Raw genomic sequence first — 23,463 nt, 5'->3', positions numbered from 1 at the left:
CTGATGGATGGACAGTTGGGTCTCTTCCCAGTTTTTTTTTTATCACAAATGCAGCTGCTGTGTGCGAGTCTGTATGTCTTTGTGTAGATAATACTTTCCCGTCCTCTTGGGCAAAACCTCCCAAGGATCTCCAGAGTGGCCGTATCATTCTATAATCTCATCTTCAGACCCGCCGCCTCGCCAGCCCTCAGTGTGGTCCATCTTCTCCCTGTTAACCATTCCGATAGGTGTGCAGTGGGATCTCTTTATGGCTTTAATTGGCATTTTCCTAATGACACATGCTGTTAAACATCTTCGTGTGCTTATTTGCCATCCATATAGCTTCTTTGAAATTTCAGTTCTAACATTTTGCCCACTTTTAATATTTAATCATTTGGTTGTTTGTCTTCTTCTTACTGAGCCGTGAGACTTCCTTATACATTCTGGATGCAAGTTCTTTGTCAAATATGTGTCTGTTGCCCTAGCAGGCCCAGTGGGAGTTACAGATTCAATGTGCACATTCGGGTGAGAGAGAAAGAGACAGAGACAGAGAGAAAGTTTCTGAGGGAGACTGGCTTCCTAAGGGACTCCTGCTTCTGGATTCATGTCTTCTCTGCCACATGCAGAATCCAGAAGGACAGCTCCTAGAGTTCTTAAACAGCTTCTGGGTCCCTGAGATCCCATGGGGTGGGGCATCAGAGTCCACACAGACCTCTGATCTCGAGAGGAAGGGGTACCTTGTGCCTTTTGTTCCTTGACCCTAGTCATGTCAGGGAACTTTCCTGAGCCACCCTCACCTGGTCTGTAAGGTGGGCACAGCTCATGAGTGACAGGCCTGGAGCTCTCTATCTAGCCGTCCAGCTCCAAGGACATGGAATATGTGTGGGCGTGACCTATGGCCACCAAGCAGCCTTTGGGAGGCAGAGGAGGGAGAGCTGTGTATCCACTAAGGAAGGTCTGCTGGCTCCGCCCTGGGCCGAGTCTAGGGCTGTGCTGGCTGGAACAGCCCTGGGCAGCCTTTCCTGCTTTGCTCTGGGCTGGGCCGTGTCTTCTTGAAGGCCTCATCACCTCTTCTGCCAGGGCCTCCCACCACTAGCCATGAGCACGCCTGCTGCTTACACCAGATGCCTGTGTGTGTGTGTGTGTGTGTGTGTGTGCGCACGCGCTCATGCACAGGCTTAGAAACCCTCAGAAGGTGAAAGACTGTGGTCCGCAGGCGAGCCTGTGTGCAAACAGCCTACCTTCTGTGGTGTAAGAAGTGCTCTGCAGGGAGCGTGACCAAGGGGCTCCCCAAGAGCAGGGGGGATCTCCAGCTTCTGGGAAGCTACACGCAGGCATCCCTGCTCGAGATGAGCCTGGAAGATGAGGAGGATGAGGAGAGCTTGGAAGGGCTTTCTGGGCAGAGAGCACTGCATCGGCAAAAGTATGAGTTCACAGGGTGGGCTCAGATGTGATGAGAAGCAGGCTGGTGAGGAAGGCAGTTGCCAACTTAGCACAGTGGTAAGTTGCCAACTTACCCACTCCATTGGGTAGAAAGTGTTTTCTCTATTTTACAGATGGGGAGACTGAGGTACCAAGAGGTCAAGGGAGCTGTGCCCTGAGGCTCATGAGTCAGTCATTGGCAGAGCTGAGGGTCCCAGCTGCTGACACTGTGTCAGGCTGTGTCCCAGGAGAGGTGGCCCCTCTCTGGGCTGCTTTCCCAGTACACGGTGAGCTCGTGGGGTTCTTAGGACTCCCGGATCATTCTGTTAGGTTGCCTGACTTCTGTCAGCAGGTGTCTGTTAGGCCTTGAATCGGAACCCACCATGTCCCTGGCTCCTAGGGAGATCCGAGCCGCCGGAAGTATGAGGCCCACTCCTCTTTGGGTCTTTGTGGGCTAAGAGACCTGTGGTCACGTTCTCGAGCCCAGGCTGGGTGCTGCAGCTCACTGGTACTGCCGATGCTGCTCTGCGGGCTTTTGTGGGTCAGTTGTGCAGTCGCCACCCCTGACCCACACTAGGGTCCTGTGACCAGAGGGAGAGTGAACACTGGGCAAGTGGTGAGTGGTGTCTGCCCGCCTCCCCTGCCAAACCTACCCAGACACCTGGGCTCCACCACGTTTCTCCCCATGCCCTCATTCCCCACTGTCCCTCTCTTCTGTGCCCTCAGGAGCCTTCATCCTCAGTTTCTCGGGAAGTCATCTTTGCTGCTCTCATTCCCTCTCCTCTGCTCCCCTTTAGGGTCTCCTGGTGCCCCTCCCCCTCCCTCTCCAGCCCATCCCCAGCACAGCTGGGACAGCATCAGCTTCTATAAGATGAACCCAACCTTGTCATTCCTCTGCCCAGAACTCCTAGGCTCCAAAGGCCCTCCGCCTGTGCCCAGCCTCCCCCTCCACTCCCCTGTGCCGCTGCCCCTGAGCTGTCCTCCTGCTGGCCCCACCCCCGCCCCCCTCACTGGCATCTGGAATGCAGCTCTGCACCCATCCTTCAGAGCCCCCGCTCACTGCTCACAGGTCCCTCTCCTGAGTTCTGCAAAGGGACTCGCCCCCTCCCTCCAGTCATAGCCCCTCACTGGCAGGAACTGTGAAGTGGGAGTCCTGGGCCATTAGGGAGCACTCAGCACACAGCAGAGGCTGGGTGAACGTGGACTGAAGCCACCCGACACAGCTGCCACATGGGGAAGAAGCGCTGTCGTCAGCAGAGAGGAGAGGCTCCGGGGGACTGATTTCAGTCCTGCTTCGAGCCAGGCCGCTCCTGAACTTGTTGCCTCCTGAAGTTTCCCCCTTGCCCCATGTGGGTGAAGATACTTGGCCCAAAGTTGAAGAAACCCTGAAAGATCATCGCAGATAATTCCTGTGGGAGCTTGAACTTCTTGCCTTTTAAGAGGCAGAGCTGAGCGCCAGTGGTTTTGTCAAGTAGGAAACACAGCTGATGTGCATGTGCGACGAGGGAGAGAATCATCTGGTCACTCAGGCCTTTCGGAAAGCAGTTTGGCAGCATACTTGGTGAGGCTGTAAACCCACCCCCGGGGATCTATCCTGAAGAAGTAGGTCTGCATAGAGGAAAACAATTATGCACAAAGGTCTGTATGGTAGCATTGGGTTTTTTTTGGCTAGTGACAAAGTCTAAACAGTCAACAAGGGAGGCCGTTAACTTAGCCACGATGGGCCCATGAAATGGAAAACTGCGCAGCCCATAAAATACCTTATATAGGGGCGCCTGGCTGGCTCAGTCGGTGGAATGTGTGGCTCTTGATCTCAGGGTTGTAAGTTCGAGCCCCACGTTGGGTATGGAGGTTACTTTAAAAAAAAATCTTTAGGAAAAATATTTTTTATAAAGAACATGCCATGACATAGGCAATTCTTAAACCACGTTAAATTTTTAAAAGCTATAAAGGTGCATATATACCATGTTTATAACGACGTAAAAATAATTTCCCACCTCCCCTCAAAACCATGTTTTTCTGTGCTTAGAAAAAAACTGGAGGAAATGGCAATGAAATTAAACAGGAGTTTATCTTTGAGTAGCAAAACTGGAAGTTTTTTTTTTTTAATTGTGCTACTTTTATAACTATAATAAATACCTTCACAAATATAACTATATTTAACCTTTTAAAATTATCCAGCGGGAGCTAAGGGAGTCCCTTTCAATTCCATGAACTTCTTGGAATGAATCATTCACTTGTCTCCGGGTCCTTGGTTTATAAAATAAGAGAAAGAAACTAGTGTTCACTGGGCCATTACCTAATTAAATTCTGCCAACGGATATCCCATTTTTCAGATGAGGAAGGTAAAGCTCACAGTGGATTCTCTGCTAAGAACTAGGTTTTGCCCCAGGACTAAGCCCCTGCTGGGTATGCCAGCACCCCCTACCCTCCCTTATGATTCTGAAGATCTTTGCCTTCGAGGTGGGGGCGGGGAGGTGGGGAATGGGACAGGACAGGTGAGAGGGACACCTGAGAGCACTGTGTCAACAAAGCCTGTGCAGGAGTTTATTTTACAGGGTAGGGAAGGTCAGCTGGCCAGCAGGTGGGGAGAAGCGCCTTCTCCTGACAGCAGGCAGAGCAGGTGTTCTCTGCTTTAACTCTCTGGCCCCAGCAGCCTCTAGCTGAACGAAATCTCCCCCTCAGGCCACGTTCCCATTCTTCGGGTTCCCAGCCTCCTTATGCCTCTCAGCGCCCGGGATGCAAAGCTTCAGGCCTAGGGTTCGAGTCCTGGCTCCACCACTGATTGACCTGGGGCCTTGGACACACCCCCCACCCCCCACTTACCTATAAAGAGAGATTGGACTAGACCAGAGGTTCCAAAGTCCAATGCCAGGCAGCTAGCACAAGCAAAACAACCCAGGTGTGAGAGCAAGAGCACGGATAAGAACACTAGCCAAAAAGAACCGCCTCCCAGCCTCAGTGGGTCAGAGCCATGCAGGAATGCAGACAAGAGAGACAAGCCAGAAATCTAGATTTTTAAAAAATACAAAATGTCTCAATTTATTAATGTCAACTCAGATGAAAACGCATACATATGCAGGCCGAGGGAAAGCGGTCCACAGGCATGATGATATGGCCTGTTGGGCTACCCATCTCCGGCACCTTCTGGCTTTGGCTCTCTGGTTCCTGGACTCCTAGTCTACCAATGGAGAGGGGGCTAGGCAGAAGGAGGCCCTCCCCTGTCAGAGGAGGAAGGCCAGTCTGCTAGGAAGAGGTGGACCTAAGGGGCTCTCCTGGGCCCTAGGCTGATACATGGGCTTTAAAAGGCTCGGCCCTGCTGCCTGCCAGAAACTGCCCCTGCTGTGGCTTGTGGGCTGGGTACAGAACTTGGCAGTTGTCCTACACAGCCTGGCTTCATCATCGTGACCATGATGAACCTCACATTCCCACAAGGAAGTTGGCCCTGTACGTGACCATCATGCCCTTGGAGGGGACCTGGCAGGGGCTAATGGGAATGTTGGGTACCTGGAGCTGAGCACACTCGGAGTGGGAGTACGTGTGCATGTTGGGTACCTGGAGCTGAGCACACTCGGAGTGGGAGTACGTGTGCACACTGTGTGTACACACAGCTGGGCCCAGGTGTGCCGACCTGTGTCTTGGAGAGCTGGGCTTAGTGTAGTCCATCCTTGTTCTTTGCTCTGGTATGTTCTGCGAAGCTGCTGCAGACCTGGAGCTAGTGACCACGGAACCCCCACTGCAGAGGAAGAACACAGGGCTGGCGAGCCTCTGCTCACACCGTTTCCGTCGACGGATCCATACATTGCCTTGTTTTAGGGTGTTTCTATCTAAAGACAACTCTTTAATATAAACTGTTGATGTCATCCACGTGGAACTCATACGGACAGCTCGGTAATTTCTACTGAACGATGTCACCTGACATACGAATTTTCGCTGGAAGGCACATCACAGCTTCTCGTATGTGGAAACGCTAGCCCCTGAGCTATGCTGCGGGTCGTTTTATGTGGCAAACTCACCAACAAAAAGCACAAAAATGTAAAAAACAAAACTAAACAAAAAAGAAGTGGCACCAATTAAGGCTGTAGAAAGGACCTGTTTGCAGTATTAGAAGTGAAGCAAGGTCACTCCCATCCCATCTGGGAACGTACACATCAGGAGCTCACATTCTTCACCCGACGTGTGCGTCCCCCAGAACCTCAGGTATTGGTCTGGGGGATACAGATAATTTTTACCGAGTAGGTGAATTCGCAAATACAGAATCTGCAGATAATGAGGCTCCCTTAGAATCATGTATCCTTCATCCTTCTCTGGGGGCTGCCACCAGGATTAGGAGTTGTTGGCACAACTAATTGGGCTTTCTGGTGCGGAGATGTAATTTGGAGGGGGAGCTGCACTGGTCCTGGGCACCTCCCTCCCAGCACTGCCACCTCATACCTATCAGTGGGTCCCCTGAGTCTGAGCTTCCTTGGTGGTAAAATGGAGAGGACACTCCCTAAGCTGTAGGGGGATATAAGTGTGAATTGTGAGCATAAATGTGGAGCCCCCAGGACTCCCCAGAGGGCCTGGCTGGGTGCTGAGTGACGGCTTTCATCCTTTCCCCTCAGGTGTGGTTATTAAGGGTTTTGCCCTCCAGTCCCTGCTACATCCTGACGATTCAGGTAACTTCCAGCTCATGGTCGAGCAGGAAAGACAAGCCCCCTTTGTACACCACGTGTACAAAGAAATATAATATAATATAATATAATATAATATAATATAATAATATTAACCCAGGGCCATGGAGCTTCCCCCCCCCCACCCCGTTTTGATTTGCTAAGAAGCCTGCACATACTTGGATGATGACATCAACCCACTTATTCAGCAAATATTTATTGAGGGCCTCCGATGTTCCAGGTGCTGAGAATTATATAAAGAACAAAATGCATAGACTTCCTTACCTTCCTGGAGCTTATATTCTGGGAATAAAGTAACATAGAACTATCTGTCGCTAAGAACTATGGAAAAAATGCATGAGCAGAAAGAAGTGCTGGGGAGGAAGGATTGTATTTTATTCGAACAAAGTGGTCGAGGCAGGTTCACTAAGAAGGTGGCCTTGGAGTAAAGACCCGCAGGGGGAGAGAGAATACACAGGCAGAGATTGGGGAGAAACTTCCAGGCAGGGAGAACAGCCTATGCAAAGGCCCTGAGAAGGAGTGTGGCTGGGGCAGCGTGCATGAGGGGAGCAGGAGGTGAAGGTCAGAGGGAGGAGGGGGAAGACTGCAGGGCTCAGCATGAGCCAGAGTGAGGACTTTGGCTTCTATTCCAACATGGGCCACTAGGAAAGGTTTTGGGCAGGGGAGCAGCAGGACCAGAGTCATACTACAAAAGGCCCTCTGGTACTGATGGGTGCATCCCCCAGAGGGAGCTGCTGGCTTGGGCCAGAGAGGGAGCAGGGAGGCCTCACATCCAGAGCAGGAGCTCATATTTTGGACATGTTCATTATTAAGACCGTCCATTAGATCAAAGCGGTGATGTCCTGAAATTCTGCAGTTTGGTAGACAAGGGTTGGTTTGTGACTTTTTTTTTCCTTATGCACTGGACTAAGTGTCTACAAATGATTCTGTGGTCAGGGACCCCTGAGATACTAGCTATTATAATATTTCAGATTAGATTCTGGACTGGGGTGAAGATGTAATGTGTCTGAATAACACCAGAATTAAGACTAGATCCAGGCTGGTAAATAATGACTCCTGTTGGTGGAATGCTGTGTACGCTGGGCTCCTGCTAGCCATGTCGTGGCCCTCTCACTGACCATGCGCAACAACTGGAAGTAGCCCCATTTTACTAAAGAAACTGAGGCTCAGAGAAGTCAAGTCCTACTGTCCCAGAGATGGTGATGGAGTTTGGAATTCAAATCCAGCTATATTGGAGGCCAAAGTCATGGTTCCTGCCTCTTAGACTAAGCCTCTTAACCTTTAACCATTCAAAGGACTTTCAAAGTCAAACAGATGGTCACAGAATCTCCCTTTTAAGGCATTTTTTTTTTTTTTTAAAGATTTTATTTCTTTGACAGAGAGAAACACAGCAAGAGAGGGAACACAAGCAGGGGAAGTGGGAGAAGGAGAAGCAGGCTTCCTGCCAAGCAGGGAGCCCGATGCAGGGCTCGAACTGAGGACCCTGGGATCATGACCTGAGCCAAAGGCAGAAGCTTTACCCACTGAGCCACCCAGGTACCCCCTTTTAAGGCATTTTTAACTGCTTGTTTTCAGTAAATGAAGGGGTGGGGCAGCTCCTCCAGAGAGGGAAGACTCATTGAGAGAAGTGTTTATAATTACCCACCCTCCGTTAGCAAGTGTGAGCCATACCCGGCCCCTCCCAAAGGCCCCCCACCTGAGCGACCATGAAAGAACTGGGCCTGACATGAGCAATGCCCACTGGAAATCAGCCAGACAGGGATCATCTGCTGAGGATGGCAGGGAAGCTAGCCGCTGGGAAGGAAAGGGGGCCTGGGAGGAGAGAGGATGCATGCTAACATGGCGGGGTGTGGCTCCTGGGCTCAAACAGGACCAGTTGGGCCAGACTAGTGTCCCCCTCCTTGGGCCAATAGGACTAGTGTCCCCCTGCGCAGCCCCCAGGAGCTTCACGGAGATGGATGAGACTTGGCTCCCAGCAGGAGCGGCACGCCCAGGATGGCTGGTGGGGTGGGAATCAGCTGGCCCACCTTGGTCTCGTGTCCCCTCTCCCACAGGTCACACTGTGGCCTTGGACAAATCTGTGGTTTTCTGCTTAGGAAAGAGTGGCAGTTGGACTAAATTGTGAAGCAATGCTGGGGAGAGTGAGAGAGGGAGGGAGGGAGAGCCAGAGACAGCTGGGGTTGATGTGGTTCCCAGGAAGATGGACACCGTGTGATCTCAGAGCGGGAGGGGCTGTCCATGGAAAGGGGCTGTGATCCCAAGCAGAGGAGATGACAGGCCCACATTCCTTCGGTCCTTGTGTCCCATATGTGTTTATGTGTCCTTCAGCCTCCCATCAGTGGAGCACCGGCACACACAGGGTGCCCCGGGTAGGCTCTGAGGGCTTGTCCCTCCTTGAACTTGCAGGTTTCCCAATGGGCAGTCCTTCCCCACTGCAAATCCCATGCAGAGGTGTCTCTTGTAGTATTCATTTCAAGATCTTTATGTCTCCTGAAGAACTGGTCTGCTTCTTGCTCTTCTTTAACCGTGAGAACGAGAAGACTGGGCATAATTTCTTGTTTTGCATTGGTGGCCAGGAAGCTCAGAGCTGCTTCTGAACCTCGTCCACAGTGCGTTGTCATCAGGCTGTGTCACTCCCTTCTGCCCTCCCCGGTTTTGGTGTTTGTTTTACCATGTGCTATTGTGAGCTGCCCTGAACTGAGTGGGACGTACGTGGTCTTACCTCTTACCCTTCCATGACTTCTTTACGCAGAAAGCTACCCTTCGTTCTTATTTTCTAGAACTTCTGCCTGGATTCAAATGAGGGCAAGGGCTGGGGGTTCTCTCGCTGCACAATGATAGGTCGTGACAAAGTCTACCCCGGATCCCTCCCATTCTGGACTTCTGAGAGCAAGTTCACCCTGTTGGTACTTGGGGGTAAATGTGGGAGTGGGGAGGGGGCCAGGCGAAGACCTGGGCCAGCAGGACAGTCCCTAGACATGGAGGCTTTGCCATCTTCCCCTTCCTCTGGCACTTTAGAGCTGGAGTTTCGGGAGGTGGGGTTGGGGAGAGGAGCCAGGCTCAGGCTTGACAGCTCTATCAGCCAGGAAGCCCAGAAGAGCATATGCTACAGCCAAAGTCGCTGAGGGCCTCCATCTGCCAGAGTCACTTGCCAAGTGGCCACCAAGTTAGGCCAGCACCAGAGCCCCTTGGCTCCCCTACCTCCCTCCCGTGCGTGTCTGCAGACAGGCAGCCCTTGAGCAGCTGGGGGGTCGGGGACAGAAACTGGTGTGCCCCTGCTGCCTCCTGCCCACATGGGAGCCCACCCGAGGGTGGCTGGTGTGGGAGAGGGCGCCAGGAATTCCAGAGTTGCTCCTGAGGTGGTGGTAGAACAAAGACTGTCTGAAGAGGGGAAAAGAGAGATCTCCCTTTGGGAGGCTGTAGTAGGAAAAGCCAGAAAAGCTCCATCCCCCCATGGCCTAGGATGTCCCCAGCCCTCCATCTGTCTGTCCATCCACTCCCTGGGCTGGGTCCTAGACAGAAGGGTGGGGTCAGAAGGGTGACTCCCACCAAATGCACCATGGCTGAGATTCAAGGTCACCAAGAGGGACCAGACAAGGTGGCCGGAAGTAGCTGAGGGCCCCTCAGTGGAGGAGGGCTCATTCAGCAGCCTGGCAAAGGGGCAGGATGTCAGGGCTGCTGGGAGGGAAGAAAGGTGGTCTTCACATGAGGGCTTCTCCTTTACCCACAGTCAGGGTTCTGGGGGGTGCCAGGAGAGACACTGGTTACGGGGAGAGGCACATGAGAAATTTCTTTTTTAATGCTGTTCCTTCCTCTGCTTACCTCCTGTTCTGGTGGTGTCCAAGCTTGCAGAAGCACCTCGCACTCCCTCTCCTCCACAGGGTCTCAGAGTCTTCTGGGAAAGTATATTTCTCCTCTCTTGTGCAGCATAATTATATGTGTCCTAGTTGCGTTGTATTATGAGACCTTCTGATGCGGTAGAAATGCAGGTGCCGACGGCCTATAAATCCAAGGTGTGACCTTGGGCAGTCTTGCTACCTCTGCAGCTTCGGGTTTCCCACACGTCAGACAGACTGGTGTCCACCCGGCCTCCCTGCATGGGGGACAAGCAAGAATCAGATGGGCTGGTGGCGGCACTAAACTTCCAAAGGGCCGGACTCTGTCTCCTGTCTCCTCTGGGCTGACCCAGAGTCAGGAGCTCCAGGAAAGGGCCCGGGGCCAGCCCACTGATGTCAGGCAAAGGGCCGTGGGCTGCTTCTAGTTCCCACCCCATGGCATCTGGCTGAGTCACTGTATGCGAGTTCCCCTTTTTTTGGACCAGGCCTGTCTGTTCATTTAACATATATACACACATAATGTAGGTTTAAAAAATGTGTTTTTTTATTGTGATAAAAATTCATACACCATAAAATCCACCCTTTTAAAATGTACGGTTCAGACAATGAAATATTACTCAGACATCAAAAAAGAGAAATCTTGCCATTTGCAATGACCTGGATAGAACTAGAGGATATTATGCGAAGTGAAATAAGTCAATCAGAGAAAGACGATGATCGTATGATCTCACTCATTTGTGGAATCGAAGAAACCAAACAGAGGATCATAGGGGAAGGGAGGGAAAAGTAAAATAACATGATAGCAGAGAGGGAGACAAACCATAAGAGACTCTTAACTCTAGGGAGCAAACCGGGGGTTGCTGGAGGGGAGATCGGTAGGGGGATGGGGTAACTGGGTGACAGGCATTAAGGCGGGCAGGTGATGTAATGAGCACAAGGTATTATAAGCAACTGATGAATCACTAGATTCTCTGAAACTAATACACTATATGTTAATTAATTGAATATAAATTAATTTGAAAAGGAACACCTCCAAAAAATGTACAATTCAGGGGGGTTTTATATATTCACAGAGTTGTGATCCGTCACTACGATCTAGTTCCAGGACATTTTCATCTTCCCCAAAAGAGCCTCCTGCTATCCGTCAGGCCCTCTTTCTCCTTCTCCCAGCCCTTGGCAACCACTGATTCACTTCAGGTCTCCGCGGATTTGCCTGCTAGGGACATTTCATATCCATGGTTTCAGACAATGTGTGGCCTGTTGTGTCCGGCTTGTTTCATTTGGCATATTTCACAGTTCACCCATGTTGTGGCAGGTGTCCGTCCTGCCATTCGCCGTATGTACCATGTTCAGTTCATCCAGTCACTGGACACTGGCGGACTTCTGGGTTGGTTTCCTCCTTTCGGTCACTGTGAATAGTGCTGCTATTCCTAAACCAGTTGGTGTGTGAGTTCCTGTTTTCTGTTCTTCGGGGCATCTACCTACCAGGGAAATTGTTAGGTTCTGTGGTAACTCTACAGTTAATGTTTTGGGGAAATGCCCCCCCACACCAATTTTCCCACAGCTGCCCTGCATTCCCACCAGCAGGGCACAAGAGCTCTAGCTTCTCCCCTCCTGCCCCCATGCTGGTTATAGTCCTTCTTTTTGGTGATAGCATCCATTCTTCTAGACGTGAACTGGCTCCCTGTGGAAAATACACAGTACGTAGATTTTAAACTGTGAAACATTGTTAGCTAGAGCAGCAGTCTGACTGCAGACCTTGCACGTGTAGAGCAGATGCTGGGAGTGGGGGGAATTGCTGCAGGTGAAGCAGGGAAGGAGGCCTGAGCCCACCCCACACACCCCAGAGGCAAATTCTCCCGATGGTTTGCAAACCACGGGGCTTGATGCATGCCAAGGTCTGTAATCCAAGTCTAATCCCTGAAGGCCACTGTGGAGTGGCCATTGCAGCCCTCAGCGCCGTCCCTCTGGCCTTGGGTAGTGGCCAGGTCGTGGGTCTGTCTGTCCAGCTGCCATGCTGGGGTGGCCACAGTGAGAAGGAGCCCAGAGGCTCCCATCTCCAGGTCCAGTGCCAAGAGCAGCTGGCGCAGGGCACAGGCAGCGAGCTGGGGAAATGCCACCACTGCCCACTTCCCAAGTTCAGGGAGAAAGGTCCTCAGTTTCTCTGAGGGTGTGGACAACCGCAGGGGCTGGTGAGGTCCTCGGCCGTGGAGAGCCCTGGTATACACTAATCCTCTGAGGCAGACACAGAGCATGGCTGCTGGCACAGACCCGGGCCAGACTTCCACCTCCTGCTTCTCCTGGCTTTGGCATTCGAGGAGCACCAGGCGCTCTGCTGTTTGATGGGAGGAATGTTCCGCCTTCTCGTGTTGTCTTGGCAGAGAGAGGACCCCTCCCAAGTTCTGTTCTGTCGATTGCAAGGCTCTGCTTTCCGCAGCTGTCAGAGGCTTGAGTCATGAGACACAGGCTGTTCTGTTCCCTTGGATTTCAGGATAGCTTTCTTCTTCTATTGATGGCCGAGTCTTTGCAAAAAAAAAAAAAAAAATCATTTCTAGTATGTACAGGGACTTTCAATTAGCTAGAATACGAGATTAATACAAGTGCCTGGTTTCTCGCCCATGACATTGAGTAAAAGGCCAATGTCTCTTTGAAGAGTGCAGCTTTCTCAGGTTGCAGGGGTGGAAGCTGAAACCCAGGAGCCCTAGTAATGGAAAGAGAAAAAAGCATTCATTGAAAGTCCATCATTTCCTTAACAGCCCAGAATCAGAGAAGGCTGGACCCAGAAGTGTCCTAGAGACCATCTAATCCAACTCTTGGCCTCCCAGATGTGCCTGCTTAAACCACTGTGTTACTAAGAGTTGTGTGTTGATTGTGTTTGTTTTTATGAACTCCCCAGAGGGCGCTGTTCCCTGAGATTCCCCCCAGGGCATGCATGCTGAGTGACCGTGAGTGAGGGCAGAGGTCCAGGGGCGAGGACAGCGAGGCACAGCCTTGCAGAAGGCACGTGATGTTTGCATGAGCACAGGGCAGGGAGCAGGCTGCAGGCTGGACTGACAGCCTGGGCAGAGCTGCAGGAGAGACTGACGGATACTTCCCAGAGGGTCGCTGAGAACACAGGGCAGGGGTATAGAGAAGCGGGCCTTAAATGCCAGAATGAAGAGTAGTGCCCAATTTTTACACAATCGGGGCCCCTGATGCACTTCGAGATTCCATGGCCTTATCTCTGTTGCTTCTGCTGCCGCCCTGACCATGGCTCTTCTCACTTCTCACCTGGGAGGGCTCGATAACCCACCTGGTCTCCCTGCCTATGTTCTGCCCAGCCACATTCCATAAAGGCCCCCACCTCAGGGACCTTCTAAACTTCAAGTCCGATCACGTCCCTCCCCCTTCCAAGGCCCTTCCTTGGCTTCCTGTTGCCCACGATCCTGGCTTAGGTGGTTCTGTGTGGCCTGGCACTGCCTCATCCTGCAGCCCCACCCTCACTGTGCCTCTGACCTCACCAGGCGCCCTGGTTTCCTCGGCTGCCATGCCATTGAACAACTCACTGCCTCTGCCCAGCCTTCTCCTTCCCTTCCATTTGCTTTCTCTGACTGACGAACTCATATTCATCCCTCAAGACCCAGTGTAAATTTCTTTTTGGAGACGCTTTCTCTGACCCTTGAGAGGCCACGTAATGCCTTGACTGTGTTTCTGTGTTGAAGCTGACATTGTGATGCAACGATCAACTTCCAAGATGCGGGCGAGTCCCACTTTTGAGTGTGTACAGTGCTGGGCCAAGCCCCAGCTACAGTAGGCCACGAGGTGCCTTCTGTCACAGATGAGGAAGCTGAGATGCAGAGAAGGGGTATGACTTGCCCAAGGCAGGCACCTAGGGGACGGAGCTGGGATTTGAGCCCAGATCTGTTTGGCTCTATTTCTGCATCCTTTTGTCTCCTGTTCCCTGGGTCCCGCTGTGTCCTTTGGACCCCCACTGTAGGCCTTTGGGGACCTGCTGGGTGGGTGTTGTCATGGTGCAGGCAGGATGGGGAAGTGGAGGAGGTTGGAGGGAAGGCCTGCCTTTACTCTGGTGTTGAAAGGATGAAAGAGACTCTCAACTCAGCCCCCGCAGTGAGGGGTTCCCTCGCACCTTCCCTTCCGAGCAGCCGGCTCTGGCTGCCTGGGCGCAGGGCTGGGGGACTCTGGGAGCAGGCAGGCGGCACGGGCAACACATGCACCATGGCAACCTGCCTCCTCTCTGGGGCCCGGAAGGGGAGGAGGGAGGACTGGAGAAAGCACACCAACTTCTGAGTAGGATCCTGGAGAGGCGGCTCCCTTTGGGCCTGGGTGGCTTCTGCCCTCCCACAAGGGAGCCCGCCTACAAGGTCCCATCTCAGCAGGGGAAATGCCACTTCCACCTCTGTCCCAGAGGAATGGCTGGCTCTGGGCTCCCCAGAGACCACTGGGTCCATCCAGGTACAAACGCTGTCCCCTTCCCAGCACCCCTGGCCAGGGAGGAAAGAAGAGGGAGCGCAAGAGGAGGGAGGTGAGGTAGGAGCAGGGACAGCTGAGACAAAGCCCTCATTGTACTGAGGCCAACTCAGCTCCAAAGCAAACCAGGCATGTGGCCTGCCTCCCTGGACAGAGGCCTGGGCCTCCACCTGGAGTTTCTGAGCTCCGTAGCAACCCTGGCCCAAGCTGGCTTGGAAGAGTGAGGCCTGTCCTCCGACCCGAGTCTTGCCTTTGCCAGGAAGTCCTCCTGAAGGCACTGCCCCCTCAGTGCATCATCCCAAAATCAAGAAGGGAAGGGGTGAGGCTCCAGGGAAGCCAGGCTGCCCGGGATTAGAAGCCAGGGTCTGTCTGGTCATGCAGGTGGGCCATGTCGGGCCCAAATCTGATAACACATCACCCCTCTGGCCCCGTAGGCTGTGCCTTGATGGTCTTCCTGACAAGTGTGGGGAGCACTAAGGTCCCATGGTTCCTTCTCGGGGGGCTGGCCCGACGGTGCCAGGAGGCCTTGTCCACGTGACCAGGGCACGATGGTTGGGACACCTCCCTGAGCTGGGATGAGCAGCTCAGGTCACAGGCCTGCGCCGGGCACCCGACACCTCTGGGTAGACAATGCTGCCTGTGTCTGGGCCCTCCAGGGGAACAGGCTCCGTTCTGTGCCACAGCCAGGAAACAGGCCACCTGAGCGGTGTCTTTGTCCCCTTAGGAGGCAGCCCCGCCACGGGACAGGCCGAACGGACTCCCCAGAGGCCCTGACGTGAGAAGGGGTGATGCCCGGCCAGGGGACTCCGGAGTCTGACTCCGGCTCAGTCTGAGCCTCTGCAGCTGGTGCCGGCCTGCCCCCTGTTGGCTCTGCCCCACGCTGGGAGTGTGAGCGGGGTGCGTCCCTCCCTCTTGGAGGCTCAGCTTCCTCATCTGTACCGGGACTAATCACAGCGCTTCCTCATAGGGTTTTTGGGAGGAGCCCATGGCGCACTGTACGTAATGAGCTTGGCCCGGGGTCTGCGCGCAGTGGGGCTCGGTGAACGCTTCTCTCCAGCATGGGGGAAGGTCGGGGCACGGTGTCCTTGGCCATGTATCCAGTAACCCAGGCTCCTGTCCTTAGTCCCTGCTCTGAGCATGGAAGGAGGGAACAGGGCTGTCTGGAGCCAGCACAGGACTCGGGGTGGCCCAGAGTCCAGGTCCCTCCATCTCGGGCTCCCGGAGCTCTGCGATGACGCCCAGTGCAGGACTCCTTCCTACAATAGCCAACGCCCAAGAGGAGGCTTCCCACTTCCTTAAACCCCTGTAGGGCTGCCCTTGGGGCCTAAGCCTTTGCCCACTTGTCAAGAGAGCCAAGGATGGGTCTCTGCAGGCCTGGTTGCTTCCTACTGCCCACCAAGAACCAGCCCCCGCCCCCAGGAGGGCTTCTGTAATCATTTGCCCTCTTCCTCATCTGCTTCGAGCTTGTGCTCTATCCTGACGCATGCCAGTGAGCATGCATGTTTGCATGGAGGGGTACAGCATGCCCATGTGCCCCACACATGTGGGGGGGTGGGCAGTTGCACGTCCCACTGCATGGGCAGGCCCCAAGCATGCTCCCGGAGATGTGTGCAGCCTGTCTCGGAATGGCAGGGATGTGGTACCTTTTCACATTCGTGTGTGTCCATATGTCTTTCTACACGTGCGCCGGTCTGTTGGTCTGTCTTGTCTCCCCTATAGACAGGAAGCCCTAAGCCACACGCCAGCGGGCACTCTGGGAAGGTGACGTCGAGACTAGCCCAGCCTAACTTGGGGTTCCTGGTCCTGCTCCAGGAGTGCTCCGGCCTTCAGCCCCCGCCGAGGAGGGAGGATTGTCCAGCACAGGGTGGGGTCCGAGTCAGGGATCGGGTGGCCTGGCTGGTAGCGTTGAGGACGCAGTGCTGCGCTGGTGGTCAGGTGGCCCTGCCCCGATGCCCGTGTGACCTTGGGCAAGGCCTTCAAGCTTGCTGTCCACGCTCAGTCATCTGGAGAACTCAGGGTTGGATCTATGATTTCTGGCTGCTCCCGAGGCCCTGACGACCGAGACTTTCAGTCAGGGCGCAGGAGTGTGGTAACATCGCTGGTGAAGGCCGCCGTGGCTAGCGCCTGGCCCACCAGGCCTTCACTCGGTCCTGGGGTGTCCTGCTGAAGGGTAAGAGGAGGAGCCATGCCAGGCAGCGGCCCCAGCGAGAGGATGACGTGGCCTGGTCCGGCCCTCCCCGCGGCACCCCCAACGCGCCCTCTCTCCTCAGCCCCGGGGACACCGCCTCCCCCGCCCCTCACCCGGACCCGCAGCCTCATGGCCATGTCCCTGCCGGGCAGTAGACGGGCCTCTGCTGGATCCCGCAGGTGAGTGTCCTCTTGGCTTTGGAGGGTGGGAGGAGGGAGGGTCTCTGCCTACCCCCGACTGCCACCAGCTTACAGTGTGTTGCTGAGCAAGTCATCTCCCCAGTTTTCCCAGCCTTAGAGCAGGCTTGCTAACACTCACCTCCCCCAGGAGCTGTTGAAGGGCTCAAGTGACACAATAGGTATAAAGTTCTCTGACGTGTGCAACCCCTGGGTCCCTCCACCTCAGTATTGCTGTTGAGCTTCCCAGTGACCAGAGGGGCCTCGTGCTGTCCTCCACCCTGTCCCGCTTGGCCTTCCTTTTGGCCTGTGTGTGCCCCTCTTCCAGTCCCTACCCCTGCATGGCCCCTCTGCCCCACCCGTGTCAGCCCCTGCAGGGCTCTCCCTGGGGCTCAGGGGACCCTGGAAGTTGAGAACCCCTAGCGAGGGCAAATGGGACCCCACTTTTGGCCCTGCCCAGCCTCCATTCCTGTCCTGGGGAGCCAGGAGGAGCGGCCTCCACCTGGTTTTCCATCTTGATTTGCGCTGTCTGTTCTGTCACCCATGTCTGTGCGTCCCCCTCTCTCCTGTGCTTCTCTCCCTCCCTGGCCCGTGACCCCGCAGCGGGGGCCCTTTGGGCCGCAGCGGCCTGGCGGTGTTTGCCCAGTGCCCGCAGCTGCCCGCCAGCCAGAACGAGCACCTGCCTCTTCTTCCTGCCTCCAGGCGCACCTCTCCCCCCGTGAGCGTGCGGGACGCCTACGGCACCTCCTCTCTCAGCAGCAGCAGCAACTCAGGCTCCTACAAGGGCAGCGACAGCAGCCCCACGCCCAGGTAAGCCCCCTTGCCCCCATGCCTGGCCAGCTGCGCCCCTGCACATGTGCCCCATGTGGCTGGGCAGGCACTGGCTGACTCCAGCATTCACAGGCCTCCAGCAGCTCTTTTCCCCAGAGTCTCAGTTCCTGCCCGAGAAAAAGAAGGGGAACTACCGTCTGTATGCTTTGGGACTCCCTGTCCTGAAGACTGGGGCTTACACGAGCCAGGGGTGATGTTCCCAGAACCAGGGCCCAGCAGCAGGCAGCTCCCTAAAGTGTCGGGGACCCCATCCCATCTTCCTGCTTCACCATCCTTGGGGTACAGCTTTTGTCCTCACCCTCACCAGAGGCTCCCACACCCCTAGGCATCAGGTCAGCATCGGGGCCAGGCAGGAAGAAGGTAGAAAGTTCATGTTTTCTGAGAGTTCATGTTTTGGATAGTATCCACACCTTGTCGGCTGGCACTGGGGGATGGCACTGGCTGTGGCTGCCGGCCAGGTGGCATGGGGGCCACCAGATTGTCCCTGGCACCCCACCTCTGTGCATAGAATTGGGGTGCTCCTGGGGGAAAGGCAAGAATGGAGAGGGGCAGGCCACTCGGGTGGGGGCCACCTGCATGGCAGCAGGGATGCAGCTGGCTTGGGAGGCTGAGTGTAGTAGGATGTGGCATAGGCTATGCTGTGCACTCAGGAATGGCAGAATGGGGGCGCCTGGGTGGCTCAGTGGGTTAAGCCGCTGCCTTTGGCTCGGGTCATGATCTCAGGGTCCTGGGATTGGGTCCGGAATCGTGCTCTCTGCTCAGCAGGGAGTCTGCTTCCCTCTCTCTCTCTCTGCCTGCCTCTCTGCCTACTTGTGATCTCTGTCAAATAAACAAATAAAATCTTTAAAAAAAAAAAAAAAAAAAGGAATGGCAGAATGGAACCAGAAAAGCAGGCTGGGGAGGCAGGTGAAGTAATGCTAAGCGTTCCGTCCTGATCCCCCAGCGGAGCCCAGAGCTCAGGGAGCGCAGACTGGGCGTTCACATTTCCTGTCCCTGAACATGCATTCCCTTACCTCTCAAGTGGGGCTAACATCCCGCAGTCTTCGTTGCATCGATGTCTGCAGGTGGCCCATAAAGGGGAGCAGCCACCATGAGGATTTGGGTCCCACGTGGTGGGAATTGAGACTCAGATTGCGCTGAGGCAGCCATTCTCAGAGTTTTCCACCTTGATGCATGTAATGGGTGATGCACGTGTGCAGGACCCATGCCCCAGCCTCCTGGCCAGGACCCCACCCCAAGCACAAGGAGCGTGAACGCAATGATGTGCTCACGTTTTGGATAGTATCCAGTTGGCAACTTGAACACTTTGTCATTAGCAGCAGATTTTTGCAGTGCCCGTCGTAACTGCAGTGCACGGGGATGATCCCAGCCCTGAGGCTGTGCACCGCCCCATGGGAGGGTCTTCTTGCCCATGTGGACAGTGGCGGCTATGGGCGAGCAGGGGGACCTTGGCTGTGGCCTCAGTGCACACAGGCACCCTGAGGTGGGAACAGCGGACACCTACGGGTTACAGTATCCTCTTCTTCTCCGTTATTTATTTATTTATTTTTAAAGTTCAATTTCTCTTTCCAATATGATAAGATTTTATTTATTTATTTGACAGAGAGCACAAGTAGACAGAGGCTGGCAGAGAGAGAGAGGAGGAAGCAGGCTCCCTGCTGAGCAGAGAGCCCGATGTGGGGCTTGATCCCAGGACCCTGGGATCATGCCCTGAGCCAAAGGCAGAGGCTTTAACCCACAGAGCCATCCAGTCACCCCCTTCTTGGTTATTTATATATATTTTCTGCAAAGATAGAGCTAATGACTAAAACTGTATGAGCGTGAAATACTATATTAGAAAAAAACACTTGGCAAATGGGAAGAGTGAAAAGTGCTTCTTCTCCCAATTCTCAACTGTCCTAGTTTAACTCGTGTGCCCGGGGTCCGGGAAGGAGCCCCTTCCCATTCATCGCCGCTCTGTGCCCTCTAGCCCAAGTCCTGGCACTGTGCCCCGCAGAGGGGACATCCCCAGCTCCAACCCATGACACGTGCCCCTTGTCATGCCAAAAACAGGCCGGCATGTGATAGGACTTGAGTCATACCCAGGGAGGACAAGGTGAGTCAGCAGGAGAGAATCGTTCCCGTTTCTCTGTACCTCTAGCCACGTGTTCTCGCTAGTGGCGGACAGTCTGCGCTACTTTTTCTCAGTAAACGTTAGATGGCTCCCCCGGAACCTTCCAAACTGCTTCTAGTGTGGCCGCTTCAGCAAACCTGGGCCCATCTTCTTCTGTGGATGTCACTGCCCCTCCCTAAACCTGGTGTCCCTGTCCCCTGAAGGAGCAGCGTGGGATGGCCGCGGGACTCTGCCAGGCTGCCTGACAGCCTGCACCGGGCTGTTAGCCACGGTCCAAGGAGGTTTCCCAGAGCAAGCAGCAGGCCAGAGGCTGTGGGTGGAGGCAGCTGGGCCACGGGTTGTTGGGACTGGGTGCTATCCTTCATGGGCACAAGGTCTGGCCTTCCCTCCTCCTCCACTGGGTGGGAATTCCTCCACTTTGCAGTGCTGAGGCCAGGGAGTGCTGAACACACACACACACACGCACACACACGTCTGTGCCACCCAGGCTGGGCGGCCTGTGCCCCTGGCTTGCTACCACCTCAGGGCACAGCTGTGAGCAAGTAGCTGCCCAGAACGTGGGTGTTCACACATGTGGAAGGAGGTGGGGGGTGGAAAGCATCTGCATGTGTGTGACCCCATGTGTGGCTGCTGAGTTAGTCCCTGTGGGTGTCCCTGAGGGTGGCCGCAGGGTGGTGGGAGGCACGGGTGTGCAAACACAGAGGTGGGTGTGCAGGCATGCGTGGACCGGGGTCATCGTACTCAGCTATGCACACCGAGTACATGCATGTGCATAGTTGTGCAAGCCCATGTGTACATGAGGACAGCAAGGAGGGCACCAGGGCATGGGTTTGGAGATGGTTGTGCTTGCTCCTAGTCCCCCCTCGGGGTCCTGCAGGCCCAGCGGTGAAGGCTCTCAGCTCTGGGGGTGCGTCCTTCTACCCTGGGGTGAGTCCTTACCACCCCCCCACAGGCCCTGGGAGAATTACATGGGGGGGGTGCACCCCTGCCAGCCTCTGGCCCCCACCTCGTTCTCTGGGTTCAGAGACCACACACTGGAGTTCTGGGATTACCCCCTAGGACTGAGATGGCAGCATCAGCAGAGCGCCCCACATGGTGCCAGGCCATGCACCTGCTCCGTCCTGTGTCCTCACCCCTGACTAGGAGAGCCCCGGGCTCTCTATTGGGGTCTTCATTCAGAAGAGCTTCAGAAGACCTGCGTGTTCTCACAGCCACACGGGCCACTGGGGGAGACCTAGCCCGGAGCTATCTGGTGGCCATGGGACCAGGACAGTGAGGGCATCCTCCCCCCTCTCCGCTGACACGTGTCCCCTTGCAGGCGCTCCATGAAGTACATGCTGTGCAGCGACAACCATGGTGTCAAGCCGCCCACCCCGGAGCAGTACCTGACACCCCTGCAGCAGAAGGAGGTGTGCATCCGGCACCTGAAGGCACGGCTGAAGGACACCCAGGACCGGCTGCAGGACCGGTGAGCCGTTGGCCAGGGGCAGCCCTGGAGACACACTGCCCTCACCACATGGAGAGGGCGCAGGGCCCCAGGGCACTTCTGGGAGGAAGGAGCGGCTGAGGGTTTTCCAGCACCCGCCTGCCCTTTCCCTTCCAGCGAAGCCCTGTAGGAGCCCCTTTCTGGAGCCCCCAGCCATCCCCCTCCTCCCCTCGGCTGCTCTCCCGGCCAGCCTCCTGGTCCTCCCCACACCCATGGAGGTGCTCTCCCAATCTAAGCCTGGCAGCCCCTTTGGGCCACTTCTTGGTCCCTGGCTCCTTTCCACCTGGGGAGCAGGGAGCGCAGGGCATATTCCTGGCTTACCTTCTCTGCCAGGGAGAAACAGCCCTTGGGCCCCCTTGGCTTCTGCTCAGGGGGTCACCGGGGGCTCTGGACCCACCCGTTCAGGCCCCGGAGTTCCTTCTGGCTCATCTGCTTACGGAGGATAGGAGGTCATGAGAAACCTTTCTCGCGCTCCTACTCAGCCCAGGGGTCCCTGGGAGCCCCCATGGTGCCCTCTGAGCTCAATCTCCAGACCTGAGGGCCAATCCGGACCCTCTCGGCTGCTACCGTCCTGGGCCACCGGCTTCACTGGCTTCACCTTTACCATTGCAGCTTCAGCGCCGCCCTCTGACTCTCCGTCATCTTCGTCATCCCCTCTGGACGGTGTCTGTTTGAACACACAGCTGACTCTGGGCCACCCCAGGATCTGGGGGCAGGGCAGGCCAACATAACCATGGCTTCTTCCCTCTTTTCTCTTTTTGTAAAACTGCTGTTTTAGGGACATGTCATTCACGTCCGGTACAGGCCCCCTCTCTCAGGTGTACCATTAAGCGATGTTTAGTGTAGGCTCAGAATCGTGCAACCCTCACTGGGATCCAGTCCCAGAACATTCTCATCATCCCGCGCCGTTCCTGGTTAGCAGTCATGGCCCAGGCCACTGGTAGCCTCTCGTCCCTCTGTCTTTATGGATTCATCTGTTCTGGACATCGCATATAAAGGAGTGAGTGCATCTTCCATGACCAGAGCTCTGCCTGAGAGCTGATGCGGTTTGGATCTGCTGTGGTTTTGTATTACAGAAACTTACAGGTGGCATTCTGTGGCCTCCTTCTCTTTCGAGTTGGGATTTCTATTTTTATTTCCCATCGTCTTCTCGGTGGTGGCCTGGGTCTGCCTGGCCGCTTGCACTCCTGTGCTCAGGAAGCAGACAACCCATCTCCTGGCTTCCTTTCTAGGGTTGGCCCAGCGGCTTGGGCAGCCCATCTGCCCTGTGTGGTTTGGGCACGATGCCCTGGCGTGGACATGCCTCCACCTCAAATCCCTGGCCACTCTCTACCTGTTAGTCCTGCGGGGACCTGTGGCAGCCCTTTGCCGCACACGCTACCCATGTTCACTTTGATACCCATCCCTGCAGTAACCCTGCCTTCTCTGTAAAGAAGCATCTATGCCCTGTGCTTTTGTTTGCTGTGTTCCCACTTCCTGAAATGGCCTTGCCCCCGTCTTGCTTCCTTGGCAAACTCATCCTTCAAGGCTTAGTTCAAATGCAATGTCCTGGACAGGGTGCGGATGGCAGAGCTCCCTGGCTGGGGTCCCACCAGCTCCAAGGAGAGAGGGGAAGGGCCCCACCCCACTGAGCATGCCCCATCCCTTCCCTCAAGCTCGCTTTCCCTCCTGGCACTCGGCGTTAGTGTAGTGGGTTTCCCTACAATGAACTCCAATAAGGGTCTCCCATGTCTGGTGGTCCGTCTGCCATTTCCACTCTGAGCAGCTCTGGTTCACTGGCTGCCATCACAGGTCTGTGTCCTGCTGGGCGCTCCAGTCCGCCCCTTTCCAGATAATTCCATTGCTGACCTTTCTGGCCACCGCAGCGCCTCAGCCCAGACCCCTCGACATAGCACAGCACACGCTTCCTGGTCTCATTTCCTGATCTGACTCTCCTGACTCTGCTAAGCGCATGGTGCTTGATCGGGCGTGGTCCCTCTGCTGGGCTCATCACCCTCAGAGTGATGGTCACACCCTCTGTGGATTGCATTCCCGTGAACGTGGGGCACATGGGCCATATTGGTGCAGGGGTGGATGTGTCCCCCCGCCCCCCAACCCTGCAGGATCTGCCGGCTCGGGAGTGGCTTTCCTCTACCCTCACGGCCTTCACTGTATCCTGCCCTGTCTCGTGCTGCCTTTTCCACCAGACTTGAACAGGAAGGGCTTCTAACTCGCCTCCCTCCCCTGCACCCCACATTCAGCTGTGACTTGGGGTGCCTTGTCTGGTTTGCCAGCTGCTGGCCTCTTCTCTCA

The 23,463-nt window shown here is 55.2% G+C and overlaps 1 protein-coding gene across 7 annotated transcripts in view; it reads left to right on the top strand.

Annotated features, from left to right (window-relative positions):
• Window positions 1–23,463, top strand: part of SNPH (syntaphilin) — a 35,986-nt gene that overhangs the window by 7,439 nt on the left and 5,084 nt on the right. The window contains exons 3-7 of one of the 7 annotated variants that reach the window (XM_059406689.1): window positions 7,454–7,610; window positions 15,345–15,372; window positions 16,097–16,744; window positions 17,345–17,551; window positions 21,004–21,153. In XM_059406689.1, coding sequence (XP_059262672.1) covers window positions 16,563–16,744; window positions 17,345–17,551; window positions 21,004–21,153 — 539 coding nt within the window. In that variant the 5' untranslated portion in view covers window positions 7,454–7,610; window positions 15,345–15,372; window positions 16,097–16,562. Of the gene's footprint in view, window positions 1–7,453; window positions 7,611–15,101; window positions 15,275–15,344; window positions 15,373–16,096; window positions 16,745–17,344; window positions 17,552–21,003; window positions 21,154–23,463 lie in introns of all 7 variants that reach the window. The other 6 variants (XM_059406691.1, XM_059406690.1, XM_059406688.1 and 3 more) reach the window with 6 other exon arrangements.

Source organism: Mustela nigripes, chromosome 7 (assembly GCF_022355385.1).
Source record: "Mustela nigripes isolate SB6536 chromosome 7, MUSNIG.SB6536, whole genome shotgun sequence".
NCBI classification, from domain to species: Eukaryota; Metazoa; Chordata; class Mammalia; order Carnivora; family Mustelidae; genus Mustela; species Mustela nigripes.
This window is presented reverse-complemented; position numbering and strand designations above follow the sequence as displayed.